Source organism: Dasypus novemcinctus, chromosome 8 (genome assembly GCF_030445035.2).
Source record: "Dasypus novemcinctus isolate mDasNov1 chromosome 8, mDasNov1.1.hap2, whole genome shotgun sequence".
NCBI classification, from domain to species: Eukaryota; Metazoa; Chordata; class Mammalia; order Cingulata; family Dasypodidae; genus Dasypus; species Dasypus novemcinctus.
The window spans coordinates 94652489-94670638 of NC_080680.1; the positions used below are offsets into that span (position 1 = coordinate 94652489).

At 39.4% G+C, this 18150-nt stretch overlaps 1 protein-coding gene across 2 annotated transcripts; it reads left to right on the forward strand.

Moving 5' to 3' along the window:
- Positions 1 to 7159: 7159 nt before the first annotated feature.
- PDCL (phosducin like) lies at positions 7160 to 16504 on the forward strand. 2 transcript variants are annotated; one of them, XM_004463439.4, is made up of 4 exons: positions 7160 to 7343; positions 9185 to 9361; positions 12089 to 12270; positions 14248 to 16504. In XM_004463439.4, the coding sequence occupies exons 2-4, from the start codon at positions 9190 to 9192 to the stop codon at positions 14797 to 14799; spliced, it is 906 nt and encodes a 301-aa protein (XP_004463496.1). In that variant the 5' UTR covers positions 7160 to 7343; positions 9185 to 9189; the 3' UTR covers positions 14800 to 16504. The 2 variants fall into 2 exon arrangements, with proteins under 2 accessions (XP_004463496.1, XP_004463494.1); XM_004463437.5 differs by having other exon boundaries at positions 7198 to 7343; positions 8707 to 9361.
- Positions 16505 to 18150: the final 1646 nt, after the last annotated feature.

Consider the following 18150-nt stretch of genomic DNA (forward strand, 5'->3'; position numbering starts at 1 on the left):
CAAATATAGGATCATGTCATCCACTTAGCGAGAGTTTTACTTTCTCTTTTCCTTTCTGGATGCCTTTATTTATTTATTTTTCTTGTCTAATTGCTCCAGCTAAAACTTCTAGTACAATGTTAAATAACATTGGTGACAGTGGGCATCCTTGTCTTGTTCCCACTCTTAGAGGGAAAGCGTTCAACCTTTCCCCATTGAGTATGATGTTGGCTGTAGGTTTTTTGTATATGCCTTTTATCATATTGAGGAGTTTTCCTTCCATTTCTATCTTTCAAAATGTTTTTATCAAGAAAGGATGCTGGGTTTTGTTGAATGCCTTTTCTGTGTCAACTGAAATGATCATGTGTTTTTTTTCCCCTTCAATTTGTTAATGTGGTGTATTATGTTGATTGATTTTCTTATGTCGAGCCAGCCTTGCATTCCAGGAATAAATTCCACTTGGTTGTGATGTGTAATTGTTTTTATATGCTGTTGGATTCAATTTGCAAGTATTTTGTTTAGAATTTTTGCATCTATTCCATTGGAGAGATTGAACTGTTATTTTTTTCTCTTGTAGTATCTTTTTCTTTTTTTAAGATTTATTTATTTCTCTCCCCTTCCCCCCACTCCACCTCAGTTGTCTGTTTTCTGTGTCCATTTGCTGCGTGTTCTTTTGTCCGTTTCTGTTGTTGTCAGTGGCATAGGAATCTGTGTCTTTTTTTTGTTACATCATCTTGCTGCGTCAGCTCTCTGTGTGTGTGGCACCATTCCTGGGCAGGCTGAAATTTCTTTCACGCTGGGTGGCTCCCCTTATGGGGCGTACTCCTTGCGCATGGGGCGTGGGGCATGGGGCGGCACTCATTGTGCGCATCAGCATTGCACGTGGGCCAGCTCCACATGGGTCAAGGAGGCCTGGGGTTTGAACCACGGACTGCCCATGTGGTAGATGGACGCCCTATCCACTGGGCCAAGTCCATTTCCCTCTTGTAGTGTCTTTATCTGGCTTTGGTATTAGGGTGATGTTGGCTTCATAAAGTTTGTTGGGTAATTTTCCCTCCTTTTCAATTTTTTGGAAGTGTTTAAATAGGATTGGTGTTAATTCTTCTTGAAATGCTTGGTAGATTAACCTGTGAAGCCATCTGGTCCTGGACTTTTCTTTGATGATGGATTCAATCTCTTTAAATGTGATTGGTTTGTTGAGTTCTTGTATTTCTTGTAGCATCAGTGTAGGTTGTGCATTTCTAGGAATTTGTCGTTTCATCTAGGTTGCCTAGTTTGTTAGCATACAGTGTCTCATTCTTCTATGATAAATTTTATTTCTGTATGGTCAGTTGTAATTTCCTCCCTTTCATTTCTGGTTGTATTCATTTGCATCTTCTCTCTTTTTTTCTTTTTTAGTCTAGCTAGGGGCTTGTCAATTTTATTGATCTTCTCAAAGAACCATCTTTTGGTTTTGTTGATTTTCTTTTTTTTTTATTCTAAATTTCATTTATTTCTGCTCTAATATTTATTATGTCTTTCCTTCTGCTTGCTTTGGGATTGGTTGGCTCTTCTTTTTCTAATTTCTCTAGTTGTTCAGTTAAATCTCTGATTTTAGCTCTTCTTTTTTAATATAGGCATTTAGGACTATAAATTTCTCGTTCATGACTGTCTTCCCTGTATCCCATAGGTTTTTTAAAAATATATTTTTATTTATTTTAAAAAGATACTTAGATTACAGAAAATGTTACCTAAAAAAATATAAGGGATTCCCATATGCCCCACTCCCCACACCTCCCACTTTTCCCCATATTAACAACTTCTTTCATTAGTGTGGTACATTCATTGCAATTGATAAACACATTTTGGAGCATTGCCACTAAGCATGGGTTATAGTTTACATTGTAGTTTACACTCTCCCCCTCTCAATTCTGTAGGTTATGGCAGGTTATCTAATGGCATTCAGGACAATTCTAAGTCCTGAAAATGCTCCCATTATCCCATAAGTTTTGATAAGTTGTGTTCTCATTTTCATTTTTCTTAATATATTTACTGATTTCACTTGCAATTTCTTCTTTGACCCACTGACTATTTAGGAGTGTTATTTAGCCTTCACACATTTGTAAACTTACCTCTTTCCTATTATTGATTTCCAGTTTCATTCCATTATTATTTGAGAAGGTACTTTGTATAATTTCATTTTTTAAATATTTATTGAGAGTTGCATTGTGTTCTAATATGTGGTCTATCCTGTAAAAGATTCATGGATACTTGAGAAGGATGTATAACTCACTGAGTTTGGATGCACTGTGCTATATATGTCTGTTAGGCCTAACTTGTTTATCATGTTGTTCAAGTTTTCTCTTTCCTTGTTCATCTTCTGTCTAGTTGTTGTATAATGATGTGAATGGTGTGTTGAAGTCTCCAACTATTATTGCAGAGATGTCTCTTTCTTCCTTTAGTATTGCCAGAGTTTGTCTCATGTATTTTGGGGTACCCCAGTTAGGTACACAGATATTTATGACTGTTATTTCTGTCTGGTGGATTGCCCCGTTTATTACTATATAATGGCCTTCTGTTTCTCTTATAATTTTTTGCATTTAAAGTCTGTTTTGTCTGATATTAGTATAGCTACCCCTGATCTTTTTGGTAACTATTGGCATGGAGTATCTTTTTCCAACCTGTATTAGTCAGCCAAAGAGGTGCTGGTGCAAAATACCAGAAATTGGTTGGTTTTTATAAAGGGTATTTATTTGGGGTAGGAGTTACAGATACCAGGCCATAAAGCATAAGTTACTTCCTTTACCAAAGTCTATTTCCATGTGTTGGAGCAAGATGGCTGCCGACATCTGCAAGGGTTCAGGCTTCCTAGGTTCCTTCCTTCCTCGGGCTTCTTTTTCCTGGGCTCAGGGTTTCTCTCTTCCTGGGGCTTGCTTCTGTTTCCTCTGTGAGCTTACTTCCCAGGGCTCCAGCTTAAGGCTTCAGGATCAAACTCCAACATCAAAAACCCTCAACTCTGTTCTTTGCCATGCCTTTTGTGTGTGAGTCCCCACCCTAATCATAACTCAATCATGCCCAGGTACAGATCAGATTACAAGCATAATTCAATATCTATTTTTGGAATTTGTAACCATATCAAACTGCTACACAACCTTTCACTTTCAGGCAGTTTGTATCCCCGGGTCTAAGATCAGTCTCTTTTAAGCAGTGTATGGATGGCTTATGTTTTTTTTTTTTTTAATCCATTCTGTCAGCCTATATCTTTGATTGGGGAGTTTAATCTGTTCATATTCAATGATATTATTTTAAATGCATTATTTACTTCCATCATTGGTTTTCACATGTCATTTCATATTTTCATCTTTATGGTCTTTTGGTTATCCTTTCTGCTGCTCTTTCTTCTATACTCTTTCTTGTCCAAGCCTCTCTCTCCTGTCTTTTTCTTCAGGCTCTAGGGCTTCCTTTAATATTTTCTGCAAAAGTGGGTTCTCTTTTTATAAACTCTCTTGGTTTCTATTTCTTTCTTTTTGTTTCTGAATATTTTATATTCAGCTTCATATTTGAAGGACAATTTTTCTGGATAAAGAACTCCTGGCTGGCAGTTTTCTCTTTCAGTGTCCTAATTGTATCATACCACTCTCTTCTTGCCTCCACGGTTTCTGATGAGAAATCTGCTCTAAGTCTTACTAAGCATCCTTTGTACATGATGATTGCCTTGCTGCTTTCAGAATTTTCTCTTTATCTTTGACATTCTGAGTAGTATATGTCTAGGAGTAGGTCTATTCAGACTATACTGATTGGGGTATGGTGCGCTTCTTGGACATATAAGTTCATTTCTTTCATGTACATTCACTTCTTTCATGAGAGTTGGGAAATTTTCAGCTATGATTTCCTCAAATACTCTTTCTGCCTCTTTTCCATTCTCTTCTCCTTCTGGAACTCCCATGACACGTATGTTGTTGTGTTTTGTGTTGTCATTCAACTCCCTGAGCCCATTCAATTTTTTCATTCTTTTCACTCTTCAATTTCAGCTGTTTTGTCTTGAGTATCTCATATTCTTCTATCATTTTGAGTCTGCTGTTGTATGCCTGTAGTGTGTTTTTTATCTTACCTATTGTGTTTTTCATTCCAATGAGCTCTGTTACTTTTCTATTCAGGATTTCAAATTCTCTGTGCTGTTCAACGTCTTCTTGTTGTTATCTCTTTAGTTATATTGTTTTTCATCTCATTAATTTGATTTTGGAAATGTGTGTTTCTTGTTAATTAGTTCTCTCAAATCTTGCATCTTTTCTGGGGCTTTGGTATATTCCTTTTCTTGGACCAGTTCTTGCATTTTCTTAGTATGGCTTGTAATTTTTTGCTGATGTCTAGGCATCTGATTAGGATGGTGAGTTTACTCAGATGCTCAATTTCTTTCTTTTTCTTAGGGATTTAGTGGCAGAAGGCTGTGTTACTATTGCTCTTTGATTCTGATTCGACATGGGTCATTAGGCTTGTCCCTGTTAGTTGCTCAAATTGGGCTTTGTATCCTGTAATGGGCTGTAGACCTGCTTCCTAGGGCCTTGGGGAGGGAGAGTATAAAGGCTGGAAAAAGCCTCTCACTTATTTTTCATTTTCTTTTGTGCACTTCCTGACCTGTCAGCAGGTGATGCTCGTTGGCAGCCCTCTTAGTTCAATGCTTGATCACAGTTTGTTTGCTACAACACAAATTCAATCAATATGATAGAGGTTCCTGCTTGAACACTGAAAGCCTTATAATTCAAACTTTCTCATAGACAGTTCTCCAGCTTTCTCTCCCAGCTCCCTCCCTTTTCCTGGGTAGGAAATAATTCCACTCTCCTCTGCTTCCTTAACAATCAGTCCAGGTTATTCTAGAAGGAGATTGGGTGGGTTGGATTTCTTTAATTCTGGATTTCTTTCATTCCTTGCTGGCTCCCAAGGCAAACCATGGCATGGCCCCATCTGGCCTGGAAGGGCTGGTGGGACACAGCAGACCAAATCTGTGGGTCAGAAGCTGAGTCAGCCCTAGGCTGTGTTCCCCTCTCTTCCCTTTCCTGGAACTGTGGATCTCTGGAGCCCTCTTTGGCAGTTTTAAGACTAACTTTCATTTGTGTCTCTTTAAAAAATATTCAGTCACCTGGTTGTATATTATAGAGGACAATCTCCTTGATATCCCTTTTGGGAATGTAGATTGCATCTGTTGGGAATATGACTATATAAATGACAATAGCCAACAGCATCACTCATTTTATCTTAGAACTTAGAATGATATGGATAATGAAGTTTCTGTTTAAGGAGAGTGCCATGTATAATTTATCATTTTTAAAGTAGTTTATGTATAATGTGAAGTTTTTGTATAATGTGAGAGTGTACTTTCTCCCCCCTCCCCATTTCCTCTGTTGTCTCCTGTGCCCATTTGCTGTATGTTCTTCTGTGTCTGTTGTATTCTCATTAAATGGCTCTGTGAACTCATCCTGGGACCTTCCAGAGTGGAAGAGAGGTGATCATTCTCTTTCTCCACCTCAGCTCCCTAGTTTGCTGTGTCTCATATTGTCTCTTCTCTGTGTTTCTTTTTTGTTGTGTCATCTTGCTGCGTCAGCTTTCTGTTTGGGTGGCACCACTCCTGGATAGTCTGCTCTCCTGCATAGGGCTGCACTCCTTGTATGGGGGTCACTCCTTGTACGACGGGCACCCCTGTGTGGGGTACACTCCTTGCACATGGCAGCACTCCACATGGGCCAGCTTGCCACACGGGCCAGGAGGCCCTGGGTATTGAACCCTGGACCTCCTATATGGTAGGCGGAAGCTCTATATGTTGAGCCATATCCATTTCCCCATAAGCTATTTTGTGACGGTTAAAGCATTACTCATTTGGAAATGGATGTGACTCAAGCGATTGAGCTCCTGCCTACCACAAGGGAGGTCCTGGGTTCAGTTTCTGGTGCATCCTGGAGAAGATGGGCAAGACAGTAAGCTGATGTGACAGGCAGGCATGGTAAGGTGATTCAACATGATAATGCAACAAGGAAACACAAAGAGGAAAGCCAATGAGAGACAACAAAGCAGGAGCTAAGATGGTTAAGGTCCTTCAATCTTTTTTTTTTTTTAAGATTTATTTATTTATTTCTCTCTCCTTACCCCTCACCCCAGTTGTCTGTTCTGTGTGTCTATTTGCTGTGTCTTCTTTGTCCACTTCTGTTGTTGTCAGCAGCATGGGAATCTGTGTTTCTTTTTGTTGCATCATCTTGTTGTGTCAGTTCTCCGTATGTGCAGCACCATTCCTGCGCAGGCTGCACTTTCTTTCGTGCTGGGCGGCTCTCCTTACTGGGCGCACTCCTTGCGCATGGGGCTCCCCTACACGGTGACACCCCTGCATGGCAGGGCACTCCTTGCGCTCATCAGCACTGTGCATGGGCCAGCTCCACACAGGTCAGGGAGGCCCGGGGTTTGAACGGCGGACCTCCCATATTGTAGACGGACGCCCTAAACACTGGGCCAAGTCCGCCGCCCTGTAACAATCTTAAAGGTCGTAAAAGTTATCATAAAGGTTTTTTGTTGTTAAAAAAGAGAACTATGAAAGCCTATTACTGTGCTGTAAAAGAAGACGTGATAATGCAGGAGAGAGGAGATAATTGCAGGAGAAAAGTTCTTCGTTAGGATACAAGAATGGGATCCTCAGTTTCAATGCGCTTCATTTAATAGGTACAGCTTGTGTGTGTGTGTGTGTGGGGGGGTGGTTGGTACATTCGGGGGGTGAGAACAAGTGCAATTCTCTTCTGATTGCTTGCATTCATCAGGTGAAATAGGAATCAAGGTCATCAGCTGAGCCAAGGTTGAGAACGGAGTGCTGAAGATTTGAGACGAGAGGTGTGAAATGCTCCTTTTGGAGAGTGGGAGAGTAATCTGCTTAAAGGGGGAAAAAATCCAAGCCTTGTACTTACAGGCTGTGTGTTTCGGCAAATTACTTAACGTCTCCCAATCTGTCTTTTTCGTCTTAAGCAATGTGATGAAAAAAAATAAAAATAAAAAAAGTGGGAGTAAATAAATCCTTCTTAATTCTTCTTGCTTATAGCTTGGTATCAACCACACAAACTAAAACATAAACCAAAGCAAACAAAAGCGTACTGATACTGTGGAGGTGTTTTGCCTCAAAGTAGGACCGGTAGCTACTCCCCCGGTGGCAGAGACAAGTTTCTTCTAATTGGGTAGTGTGTGTTTGCCGTGACGTAAGAAGTCGGCCTCATTGGTCCGCGCAGTCGAGATTCCGGCAGCTTTTCTCTTGGCACTCAGAGGGCGGGCCTACTTCTCTTCTTCTAACCAAGCACTCCATTTCTTCCGGTACCCGGAGCTGCCGGCCCGAAGGGATCCAGAGCGAGCTAGGCCAGGTAACTACATTGCGGGGTGCGGGCGTCAGTGGAGAAGCAGCAGCTGTCGTGGAATGCGGAAGGGAGGGTGGTCAGCGGCCTGTGTGAAAGGGCCTAAGTCAGCGCACCCCAGTCCTTACCGCCTCCGCTGGTCCCACCGCCCCTGTGCTTCCTGAAGGATCCGCGCGCCTTTCCGTGGGCCCAGCTTTTCTACGGCCCGGCGAGCGCTGAGCTCACCTCCACCCAGTCTCGGTCCGCCTACCTTGTGGCCTCGTGGTCCATCCCTCGCCACTCCATGATCCCGACCTGCGATCTTGCGCTGCCATTCTCTCGTACCTGTCCCTTTCTTTCAGTGAGCCTTACCTCCCTTGTACCCCACTTCTCATCTGGCTGTTGGAGCCCTCGGATTCTTAAGTTATTTCAGCCTGTCTTTATGTGGTTCTAGCACGTTGTGCAGAGGCCTTGTGCTAGGTATTGATGAGATTAGAGGTCCTTGTTTTCAAGAGCTTCCTTTCCCGTTGTGGAGAGTCACTTTGTAGACAGGCCCGGGTGATAAGTCTCTAATGAAGGCTGCACAGTGTTGGGGCCCCTAGAGGAAGAAGCGCTAAACTTGCTCTCCATCCCTACTGGATTCTCAAGCAACCCTGTGAGGAGCTGAGTTACACCTTTCTCCCAAAATATGCCTGGTTTCTTATGATACAGAAGCCTGGCTCGAAGCTGAGGTTTTTAAACACCTAGAAGTTGTTAAACTCTTGTCATGGAACTTTTTTTCAGCCAGTTAGAGTTGATAGAACTTAAGTGATTTTCTGTCTGAACCTTCATTGTGCTGACTGAGAGGCTGAAGCCAAGAGACAGATGGGTAATTGAATTAGGCACACTGCAACTCAGCATCAGACTCTTTTTTAGAAAAATTTGTTTTATAATCAGTTTTATTGAAACATTCATAAACCATACAATTCATCTAAAATGTACCATCATTAGCATTTGGTATAATGACAGAGTTGTGCATTCATCATTTCAATCAATAGCACATTTTTATTACTCAAAAAAAAAAAAAAAAAAGGAAAGAAAAAAACGCCAAAAAACCCTAGCACTTGGTAGTCATCTTTCAATCTCTCTCTCCTTCCCCTGCCATACATATCTGCTAATCTATTTCCATCTCTAATTTATTTGTATTTATGTTTTGTATAGAGGAAGTCAAACAATGTAGTACATTTTGTCTGGTTTCTTTTACTTAGATCCTTCTTTTTTGGAAGCATTGATGGGAGATTATTAATAAATTACTGTATACTGCTGTTCATAATTTGGTTTGGTTGTATTTTTGCCCAACTATCACCCTGATGTTAACCTCTTGTAACATTAACATTCATTTGTTCTGTTTCAGAAAAAAAACATCGGACGATTGATGTTGCTTTTTGGAGCTGAGTTTTTCCTGAGGATTCTTACCTAATTTTTCAATTACCTAGCAGTCTTAGCTGATAGGAAGACTGAAAATAAGAGTAGATAAAATCTTAAGTCACTTAAGTAAATTCCTTCAAGCCATGGCACTAGTACAAATTTACATAATTCAGAAGAGAGCAACTCATACCTTCAGTCACTTGGAGTCAGGCAGCTCTGGAGTCTAATCCGAGCTCCACCATTTGCTATAGAGTTTGGCAGAGAAACTTCCCTTATCTGAGCATGGCAGTCCTTTTCTCATAGGGTCATGGTATGGATTGGTTGAGAACTTTATGGGAAAAAAAGAAATCACTTTTAGGGACCTATAAAGAGTAGAATCTCAGCACAAGTAAGCCCCCTACTCCTCAGATTCATTCCTGTCTCACTCAAGCCAGCAGAGAGCCTGATATGTTGCCCCCTCCCAGGTATCATGACAACCCTGGATGATAAGTTGTTGGGTGAGAAGCTGCAGTACTACTATAGCAGCAGTGAGGATGAGGACAGCGACCCAGAGGACAAGAACAGAGGCAGGAGTGCTCTGGCTGGCAGTTCGATCCCTGCAGAGGCTGAGCTGTCAGGCGAAGGCATCTCAGTTAACACAGGTACTGGAAAATCCCAAGCTCTGTCAATAGGCTTTAAAAATGTCCATTAAATATGTATTCATCAGAAGTTTCCTGATTTCTAACTCCAGTCCCACTTCCAGAGATAACCCAGTGTCACCAGTTCATTGTGTATGCTTCTAGTCTTTTTCCGCACAGAACAGATGTGTACCATAGCATCGTGGTAGCAAATCCATACTGGCATGGGGTTTGAGTCCTGTTCTTTAGATTACTGGTTTGGTATCGTATAAATCACAGGTATGAATATATTGGTAGTATAAATTCCTAGAAATGACATTTATATTCAATATTTCCAAATTGTTGTCAGTTGAGGTGGCATTGTTTTCTGGTTTGACCAACAAAATGTTATTTACTCATACCCTTGCCCTTGTACTGTAATCAACTTTTTGCTCTTTGCTATCCTGGTGGATGAAAAATGGTAACTTAGTCATAGTTTTATTTTTTTAAGAGTGAGATTGAATCTCTTTTTATACGTTTAAGCGATAGTTTTATATCCTTTGTTCAGCTTTAAAATTGGATGGTTGATCTTTTTTTCTTGGGAAGGTTTATGAGTTAAAGAAATTAATAAATGGTATGAATTGTAAGTATTTCTTCAGTTTTTTATCTTTTGACTTTATATGATTTTCCTGGCAGAAATTTTAAGTTTTATGTACTTGAAAGTATTACTTTATAGTTTGTTAATTTTGTCTTTTAGTTAAAATGCCTTTCTTCACTCTATGATTACAAAAAGATTGTCCCATGGTTTTCTTAGTATTTCTATGATTTCATATTGTTTTTACATTTAAATATTTGATTTGTCTGGAATTTATTTTGGTGCAAAGGGTATGATAGGGGTCCAGTTTAACTTTTTTTCATATTGCTACTTATTATTATTTTTTTTCCCAAATTCTACTCAATTTATTCATTTTTTTAAAAAGATATTACATTAAAAAAATATGAGGTCCCCATTCGCCCCCACCGCCCCTACCCCACCACTCCCCCCCCCAATAACACTCTCCCCCATCATCATGTCACATCCATTGCATCTGGTGAGTACATCTCTGGGCATTGCTGCACCCCATGTCCCATGTTCCACACCATCATATTGCTACTTATTTGATTCAACACTACTTATTGGATAATCCATCATTTCTCCATTTTTGTGAAATGTTAGATTTGTCACATACTGAATTTCTGTTTATATTTGGGCCTTTAGCTGTACTTATAACTCTCTTTTGATTTGTCTATTATTGGACTGTGTTACACTATTTTTAATATAATGTATTTTGGTGTCTGGTAGGGCTGGTCACCCTTAAATACTATTCTGTGTTAGTATTTTCCTAACTTTTGCTTTCTTGTTTTTCCAAAGCAGATTTAGGAGCATGCACACATATGTCTGTCTATGTATTTGTCTTAAGGAATGCATTAAATATTTAGGTTAATTTAGGGGAAATTGATATCTTTCTGTTGTTGAGTCTCCTATTCAAGAACATGGTGTTGCTTTTCTATTTATTCAAGTATTTCTTAATGTTTCTTGATAGTGTTTTAGAGTTTTCTTCATATAGTTTTTTTTTTCAGTTTTTTTATTGAAGTGTATCATTCATACATGATTCATGTAGAGTTTTATATTAGTTTTTCTGTACTAGCAAATGATCCCCAAACCTTAGTAGTGGGATCTTCTTGTGATAGGATTTATCCAAAACAGATTTTAGACAGAAGTGGGGGTCTTCTTATGGTAACAGAAATTTATTTCTCATTCATGTTACATGCTAGCTGTGGTTCAGTGGTGGCTCTGCTTCTGCTTCATATGTCCTCTCATTCCAAGAGCTAGGCTGAAGGAGTAACCCTATTTGGTATACAGTGTTTTCATGGTAGAGTTCAGAGAGCAAGAGAGGACTGTTAAAGACATGCAGTGACTCATAAAGCTTTGGCTTAGACCTGGTATATATCATGTGCTCACATTCCATTGGCCAAAGCAAGTCATATAATATGCCAGGCCTGACATTAGTGGGCTGGGGCTATATGTGTTCATCCCACAGGAGATACTGCCGGTCACATGGCGAGGGTTAGGAATGTTTAATCCTCTTTTAGGGTGGGGTGGTGATGGTGGTGGCATAAATAACAAAAGAATAATACTACCTGCCACAATCTTGTTATAAAAAATTCATGTAATAACAAAAGTACAGAAAGAAAAAAGTAAAAGGTCTCTTTTACCAGTTGCCCCAGATCCCACTACTTGGAGACAATCACTGTTAACAGTTTACATGTTCTTCTAACCCTTTTTCTATGAACATATAAGTATTTGCATACACTTTGTATATCAATATACATATATTAGTCATATATATATACACATAGGCTTCTTTTTATAAAATTTGGATCATACTGCAATGTTCTGCATTTTGCTTTTTCAGTTTAACCTAATGTATTTCAAACATCTTTCATGGTAAGAAACATAGAGCTGCCTCATTTTTTCTACGTGTTAATTATATTCCTTTGAGTAGATGAACTGTAATTTATTTAACTCATCTCCTGAAGTTGGGCATTAGTTTGGTCCTTTAATTATTGCAAATTCTGCTGCAGTGGACATCATTGTATGAGGACCACTCTGCCCCTGTGTGTTACTGTGCAGTAGATAAAGCAAGCTTTAGACAGATGTCAGTTTGTAGTATTTGGGCCATGATTTTGTCCCCATTCTTCTTGGTCACCTTCATGTTCACTCCCATTTAGGTCCAAAAGGTGTGATCAATGACTGGCGCCGTTTCAAGCAGTTGGAGACAGAGCAAAGGGAAGAGCAATGCCGGGAGATGGAAAGGCTGATCAAGAAGCTCTCCATGAATTGCAGGTCCCATCTGGATGAAGAGGAAGAGCAACAGAAAGAGAAGGACCTCCAAGAGAAGATCAGTGGGAAGGTAATTAACAGCACCCAGGATTTTCTCAGAAGCTGCCCTGGCTACTGGAACTTGGATTATATTCACGAGCTAGAGAATGTTTGATCTGAGCTCCGAGAAGCCGTGCATGCACTGCTGGGAAAAGTATAGAGTCATGTCATAACTCAGACACACTTGAGTTTAATCTCAGTTCTGTCACTAAGTCAGGTTTTTCATTGTTGAAAAGAGGTCAGTATCCCTCTCTCATGGGCCCACATAGGTAAAATGCCTCTCACAGTGCCTGGCCGTTTGAATGTGCTCAGTAAATGTTAGTTTCCTTTCCTTTAGGGATGACTTATCTTGGGCTGGAAACTTGTAATGATCCTTTGAAGGTGGTAATATTATCCCCCTTTTACAGATGAAGAAATCAGTGTTAGAGAGGGGAGGTGATTTACTCAGGTTCCCACATTTAGTGCGAAGTGGTGCTAGGATCCTAACCCAGATTTTCCTGCCCTTTCTACGATATTCCTCCATTTCACATGAAGCCTGTTCATGAGAATTTATTCCAGTGAGGCAACACAATAGAAGCAGGCAGACACTGGAAAATGTCCCCGACTCCCTTCTTTACCTTCTCAAAATTAAAAGGAACCCCTATTTCCCCCACCCCCATCCCCTCTGACCATAAGTGAATGACTAGGAGTGCCTGAGGTCATTTAACTCTGGCCCAAAGCAGCTATTGACTGAAAATAGCAGCCAGGATCTGGCAGCAGATTAGAGGATTGAGTGAGACATTAGCCTTGACCAGCCTTGACCAGCCTTGACCTGGAGGCTGATTTCTGGCTTTAGACTTAAGCAAAGACCTTTTAATAGGTCAGACCTTTTATTAGGTTAGAAAGAACCACTCTGATTAGCTGAGGGAGAGTGGAGAGCTATGAGACTGGAAGAAAATTGGGAATGATAAGGAAAACAGTAAACTCAGAATGGTGCTTCTTATAATACAGAAACATCTCTTCTATTCTAGTCTCCTTCACTCCTCACACCCCAGTCTATGCAGGGTCAGGTAGAGCTGGGGGTTTATTACAGGAGCCAGAGATGACTTGCTGCACCAGGGCAAGAGATGTAAGAAGTTTTGTAACTTAAGCTAGCTGCAGGGCAGTGTGACCACTACTAACAGCTAACAGCTGCTGCTTTATACTGAGGCGAAAGACCAGAATGAAGCAAAATGTCACAAGGGTAAGCCTTGAGAAAGGCTATCCTTGTTTTGCCAAGTTATCTGCAGTAGAAGAGAACTGAATGTCAGAAATAGAGAAGTTGTTAAGTAAAGAATGGCTCATTGTATAAAGTTTTATTTTAAAAATTTGGAATATGAGGAAATATTTATGATATGATAATGTTAAGTGGCAAAAGCAAAAAGCAGGTCACAACTTAAGTGGTACACTCATGATGCTGATATGATTAAAGCAAAAACAATGTCGGCATCATGTGGCTGGTAATAATATCAAAAAGGAAAATAAATTTTTAGAAAATGTGTGTGACTATGAATGAGTATTTTGTTTGTATATAAGCATTGGGTGTGGGGCAGGGATTATGAGTGTGCTTTTTAAAGTTTTTAAATGTTTTATTGTCTTTTTAACAACCAAAAAGTGGATAAAATCACTTAGTCCCTTGTCACAACTGACAGAAAAAAGCCCATAAAGTGATGCTATCTGATGTTATCTATTGGATTGAGAGGCAGTGATACCGTAGTTAAATTGGAATTTTTAAAAATCTGTTTAATCTTGATCTTTTATTTACTACCTGGGTGAACTTGTGCATATAACATCAAGTCTGGGAACCTCATTTGTAAATAGGGAGTAATAAAGGTCGTTTCCTGATGAAATTATCTTAAGAATTCAATGAGGTATATTGTATAGTAAGCACTTAGCGTGGTGGCTCATATGCAATAAGCACTCAGTATATGTTGGCTATTATTGCAATTGTTTTATTCCACGTCTCCTATGCTTGTTGGTCCTCTGGCAGATGACCCTTCAGGAGTTTGCTCTTATGAATAAAGACAGAGATGATGAAGACTTTCTGCAGCAGTACCGGAAGCAGAGAATGGAAGAGATGCGGCAGCAGCTTCACAAAGGTCCCGAATTCAAGCAGGTTTTTGAGATCCACAGTGGAGAAGGGTTTTTAGACATGATTGATAAAGAACAGAAAAGCACTCTCATCATGGTGCACATATATGAGGATGGCATTCCGGGGACGGAAGCCATGAATGGTTGCATGATCTGTCTTGCCACGGAGTACCCAGCTGTCAAATTCTGCCGGGTGAAGAGTTCAGTTATTGGGGCCAGCACTCGGTTCACCAGGAGTGCCCTTCCTGCCCTATTGATCTACAAGGGGGGTGAGTTGATTGGCAATTTTGTTCGTGTAACAGACCAGCTGGGAGAAGATTTCTTTGCTGTGGACCTTGAAGCTTTTCTACAAGAATTTGGATTACTCCCAGAAAAGGAAGTCTTGGTACTGACATCTGTACGTAACTCTGCTGCTTGTCACAGTGAGGACAGCGATCTGGAAATAGATTGACAGTTTAGTTGCAGGTTTCTCCTTGTTTGGGTTGGAAGACATGTCCAGGAATTTTCTTTTATTTCTTGTGTCTTCAGGCTTTTCAGCTGTTTTGTTTGTTTGTTTTTTCTTTTCTTTTTATTTTTCCAGCTGTTCTTTGTAGTCACTTTTATTATGTATAAAGCCAGGAAATTCTTAGATTAAATCAGAGTGCTGAATCACCTTGTCACTAGCAATAAAGTGACTTAAAATCGTGTAAACAGGAAGCCAGGCTTTTGAACTGTTTGCTTAAGATTCTCTATATGACCTGTTATTGTTTCCAGTCAGTATTTATGTAACATCCTTAAGACAGTGTCCTGGCAATTGTCTTTAGATGATCTCAGAGGTCTCTGCCATGTCTGAGTATAATTCTGTAGTTATTACATTATTTGCAATGTAAATATTACATTTCCTTAATCACATGATTGCAAAGTATACTTGTTATCAGATCCATAAGCCCTGTGAGGCAATTCATTTTTTCCCCTAGACCCTGATCTCTACCCAGGTCTTGCTTAGAGAGTCCAGATGATGTGTGTTTGTCCCATTAAGAGGAGTGACCTCTACTGCTGGTGTCCTATCATGCTCAAGCATTGTTAAGTCTGGAATAGGAAGGATCAGTGCTGACTGCCTTCTTGATGCTTCAAGACTTTTAGAGCTAGGGTAGAGCTGGAATGCCCTTTTGAAGGAGGATCTTTCAATAAGATAACTCCTGCTTGTCTCTTTCTCTATCTTTTTTATTTAATAAGGTAACTTTTCTGTTGAATATAGGTAAAACGATTTTTTGGCATATTGGAAAAGTAATTTATGTTCATTGGAGGAAAATTTACCAAAATATAGAAGGAAAAATAACAAAATTAGGATAGTTTCTAATTTTTACCACCTAGAGTAAAACACTATTAATATTTTGGTAGATTTTCCTACAGTGTTTTCATGTATATATAGATTGGTTTTGTTTTGTTTTTTCTGCACAAAGCAATGGGAACATTTTGGACATACTGTTTTATAATATGTTCAGCAAACTTCTAAAAATGTTATTAAATACTCTTAAACATTTTTAATGGCTATTGATATTCTATTATGTACTGTAATTCATTTGGTGGTTTTCTCTTAAACAGCAAAGGCTTTTTTAATTACAAAATTAATGTCTATTATAGAAAATGTAAATAAAAATTGCTAAACTGAAAAAAGCCTTATAATTCCACCAACCAAAAATAATCCCTTTTATAATTTTTACAGGTATTTTCCTACTCTTTTTTCTGGGTGTCATTTTAGTTTTTGCTCTTGTTTTTTCTTTTAAAATTGTAATCTGGAATTAAGTAATTTGCGTTAAAATTCACAGTTTCAATTTTCATGGATATTCAGAACCTGACTAATAAGCAAAGTTCTGCAGAGAAATTCTGAAAATATCTGTTGTAGTTAGCTAACAAAAAGAAATACTTGGTTTTTCTGATTAAAAAGCATTATATACATATAGAAAATAAGAATTTACAGAAATTTATTAGAAGTAAAGATAATATTGTTAATGTTATAGTTTTTTTTCTTTCTGGTCTTTTTTCAGTGTTTTTTAAAATAAAAGTTGAGAGCTTACTAAATTTAGTTATGTTCTGCTTTTATTTAACATTGTATCATAAGTATTTTGTCATGTTATAAAAATTCTAAATAAACAGTATTCAGTGGCTTCATCATATTCCATCTTTTGGATATACCATAATTTAATCATTTCTTTAATGTTGGATATTTAGGTACCTAGATTTTTGTAAAAAATGTAGTTGCAGTTAAATCTTTGTATTTTGGGCCATATTTTGGTTTTCTTGTATGATATCTAGAGGAGGAAGTATTGGTCAAATGGACATAAGCATTTTAAAAATAGTGTTTATAAACTTCTGTTCTCATTGAAAATGAAAGTATTTTATGCACTCACACACAAAACCCTGACTTTGCCTTTCAGGAACAGAAATTCTAGAATAAAGTGAAAAGACATGTGATAGGGAAATCCTAGAATTTTAAATCCCTAATTTAAGTGTAGTGGAAACAGCATGGGCTTTGGGGTCAGAGAGATCCCGATTCAATCAGAGTCTGATTCAGTTCAAATCCTGTGTGTCGCTTACCTATGGGTGTAGCTTCTGGTGAGGCACCTACCCTTTCTGAGGTTAGTTTCCTCATGTTTACAATGGGAACAAAAATAATTTTCCTGAGGTTCTTCTGTGACAGTTTTTCTCACCATGTGGTCCTCCAATGAGTAGCATCAGCACTACCTGGAAACTTGTTAGAAGTGCAGATTCTTGGGATATCCCTTAGACCCTGACTCAGACCCTCCAGGGGTGGCTATGTTTTCACAAGTCCTCCATTCTGAGGCCCTTAAAAATTTGAGAACCATTGACCTATAGATTAAGATGAATGAAATCATCTGTCACAAAACAAGTGCTCATTAATGTCTTTTTCTTTGAGTAAGAGTAAGGGAGGGAAGGAGCTGAAAAAGGAGAGTCCTCAGATTGCTTCTCTTCCTCTTCATTTTATGTGATAATCTCTTTTAGTCATGAAATTTAGACAAGGAAAAGAAACTAATATTTTTCTATCATAAACTATGTCCCAGTAGTTTTCTATAATTCACTTTTCTCTGGAATGAAAGTTCCATGAAGGTAATGACTTGGTTTTCCTCCATGGTGAATGGCAGTGGTTAAGAACGCGGACTCTGGGAATTTCCTGACATTTACTAGGTTTTTGGCAAGGAACCGAACTCCTCCCTTTAGAACAATGCCGAGCCCACTGTCAGCTTTCAAAGGTGGTGTCTGTTTTTATTGTTCCCATGTCCTCAGCTGTGCCTGGCACTTGATAGGAAATCAATAAACCTTGAAGAATGAAAATAAGTTGACTCATTGAATGTCATATCCTTTCAAGGTAGGAAGTAGTAACTTTACAAACACAAAGAAACGAAGACTTAGGGGGCGGTGAACTTGGCCCAGTGGTTAAGGCGTCTTTCTACTACATGGGAGGTCTGTGGTTCAAACCCCGGGCCTCCTTGACCCGTGTGCAGCTGGCCCATGCGCAGTGCTGATGCGCACGAGGAGTGCCCTGCCACGAAGGGGTGTCCCCTGTGTAGGGGAGCCCCACGCGCAAGGAGTGTGCCCCGTAAGGAGAGCTGCCCAGCGCGAAAGAAAGTGCAGCCTGCGCAGGAATGGTGCCGCACACAGGAAGAGCTGACACAACAAGATGATGCAACAAAAAGAAACAGATTCCTGTGCTGCTGATAACAACAGAAGCGGACAAAGAAGATGCAGCAAATAGACACACAGAACCGACAACGTGGTGGAGGGGGGGGAAGGGGAGAGAAAT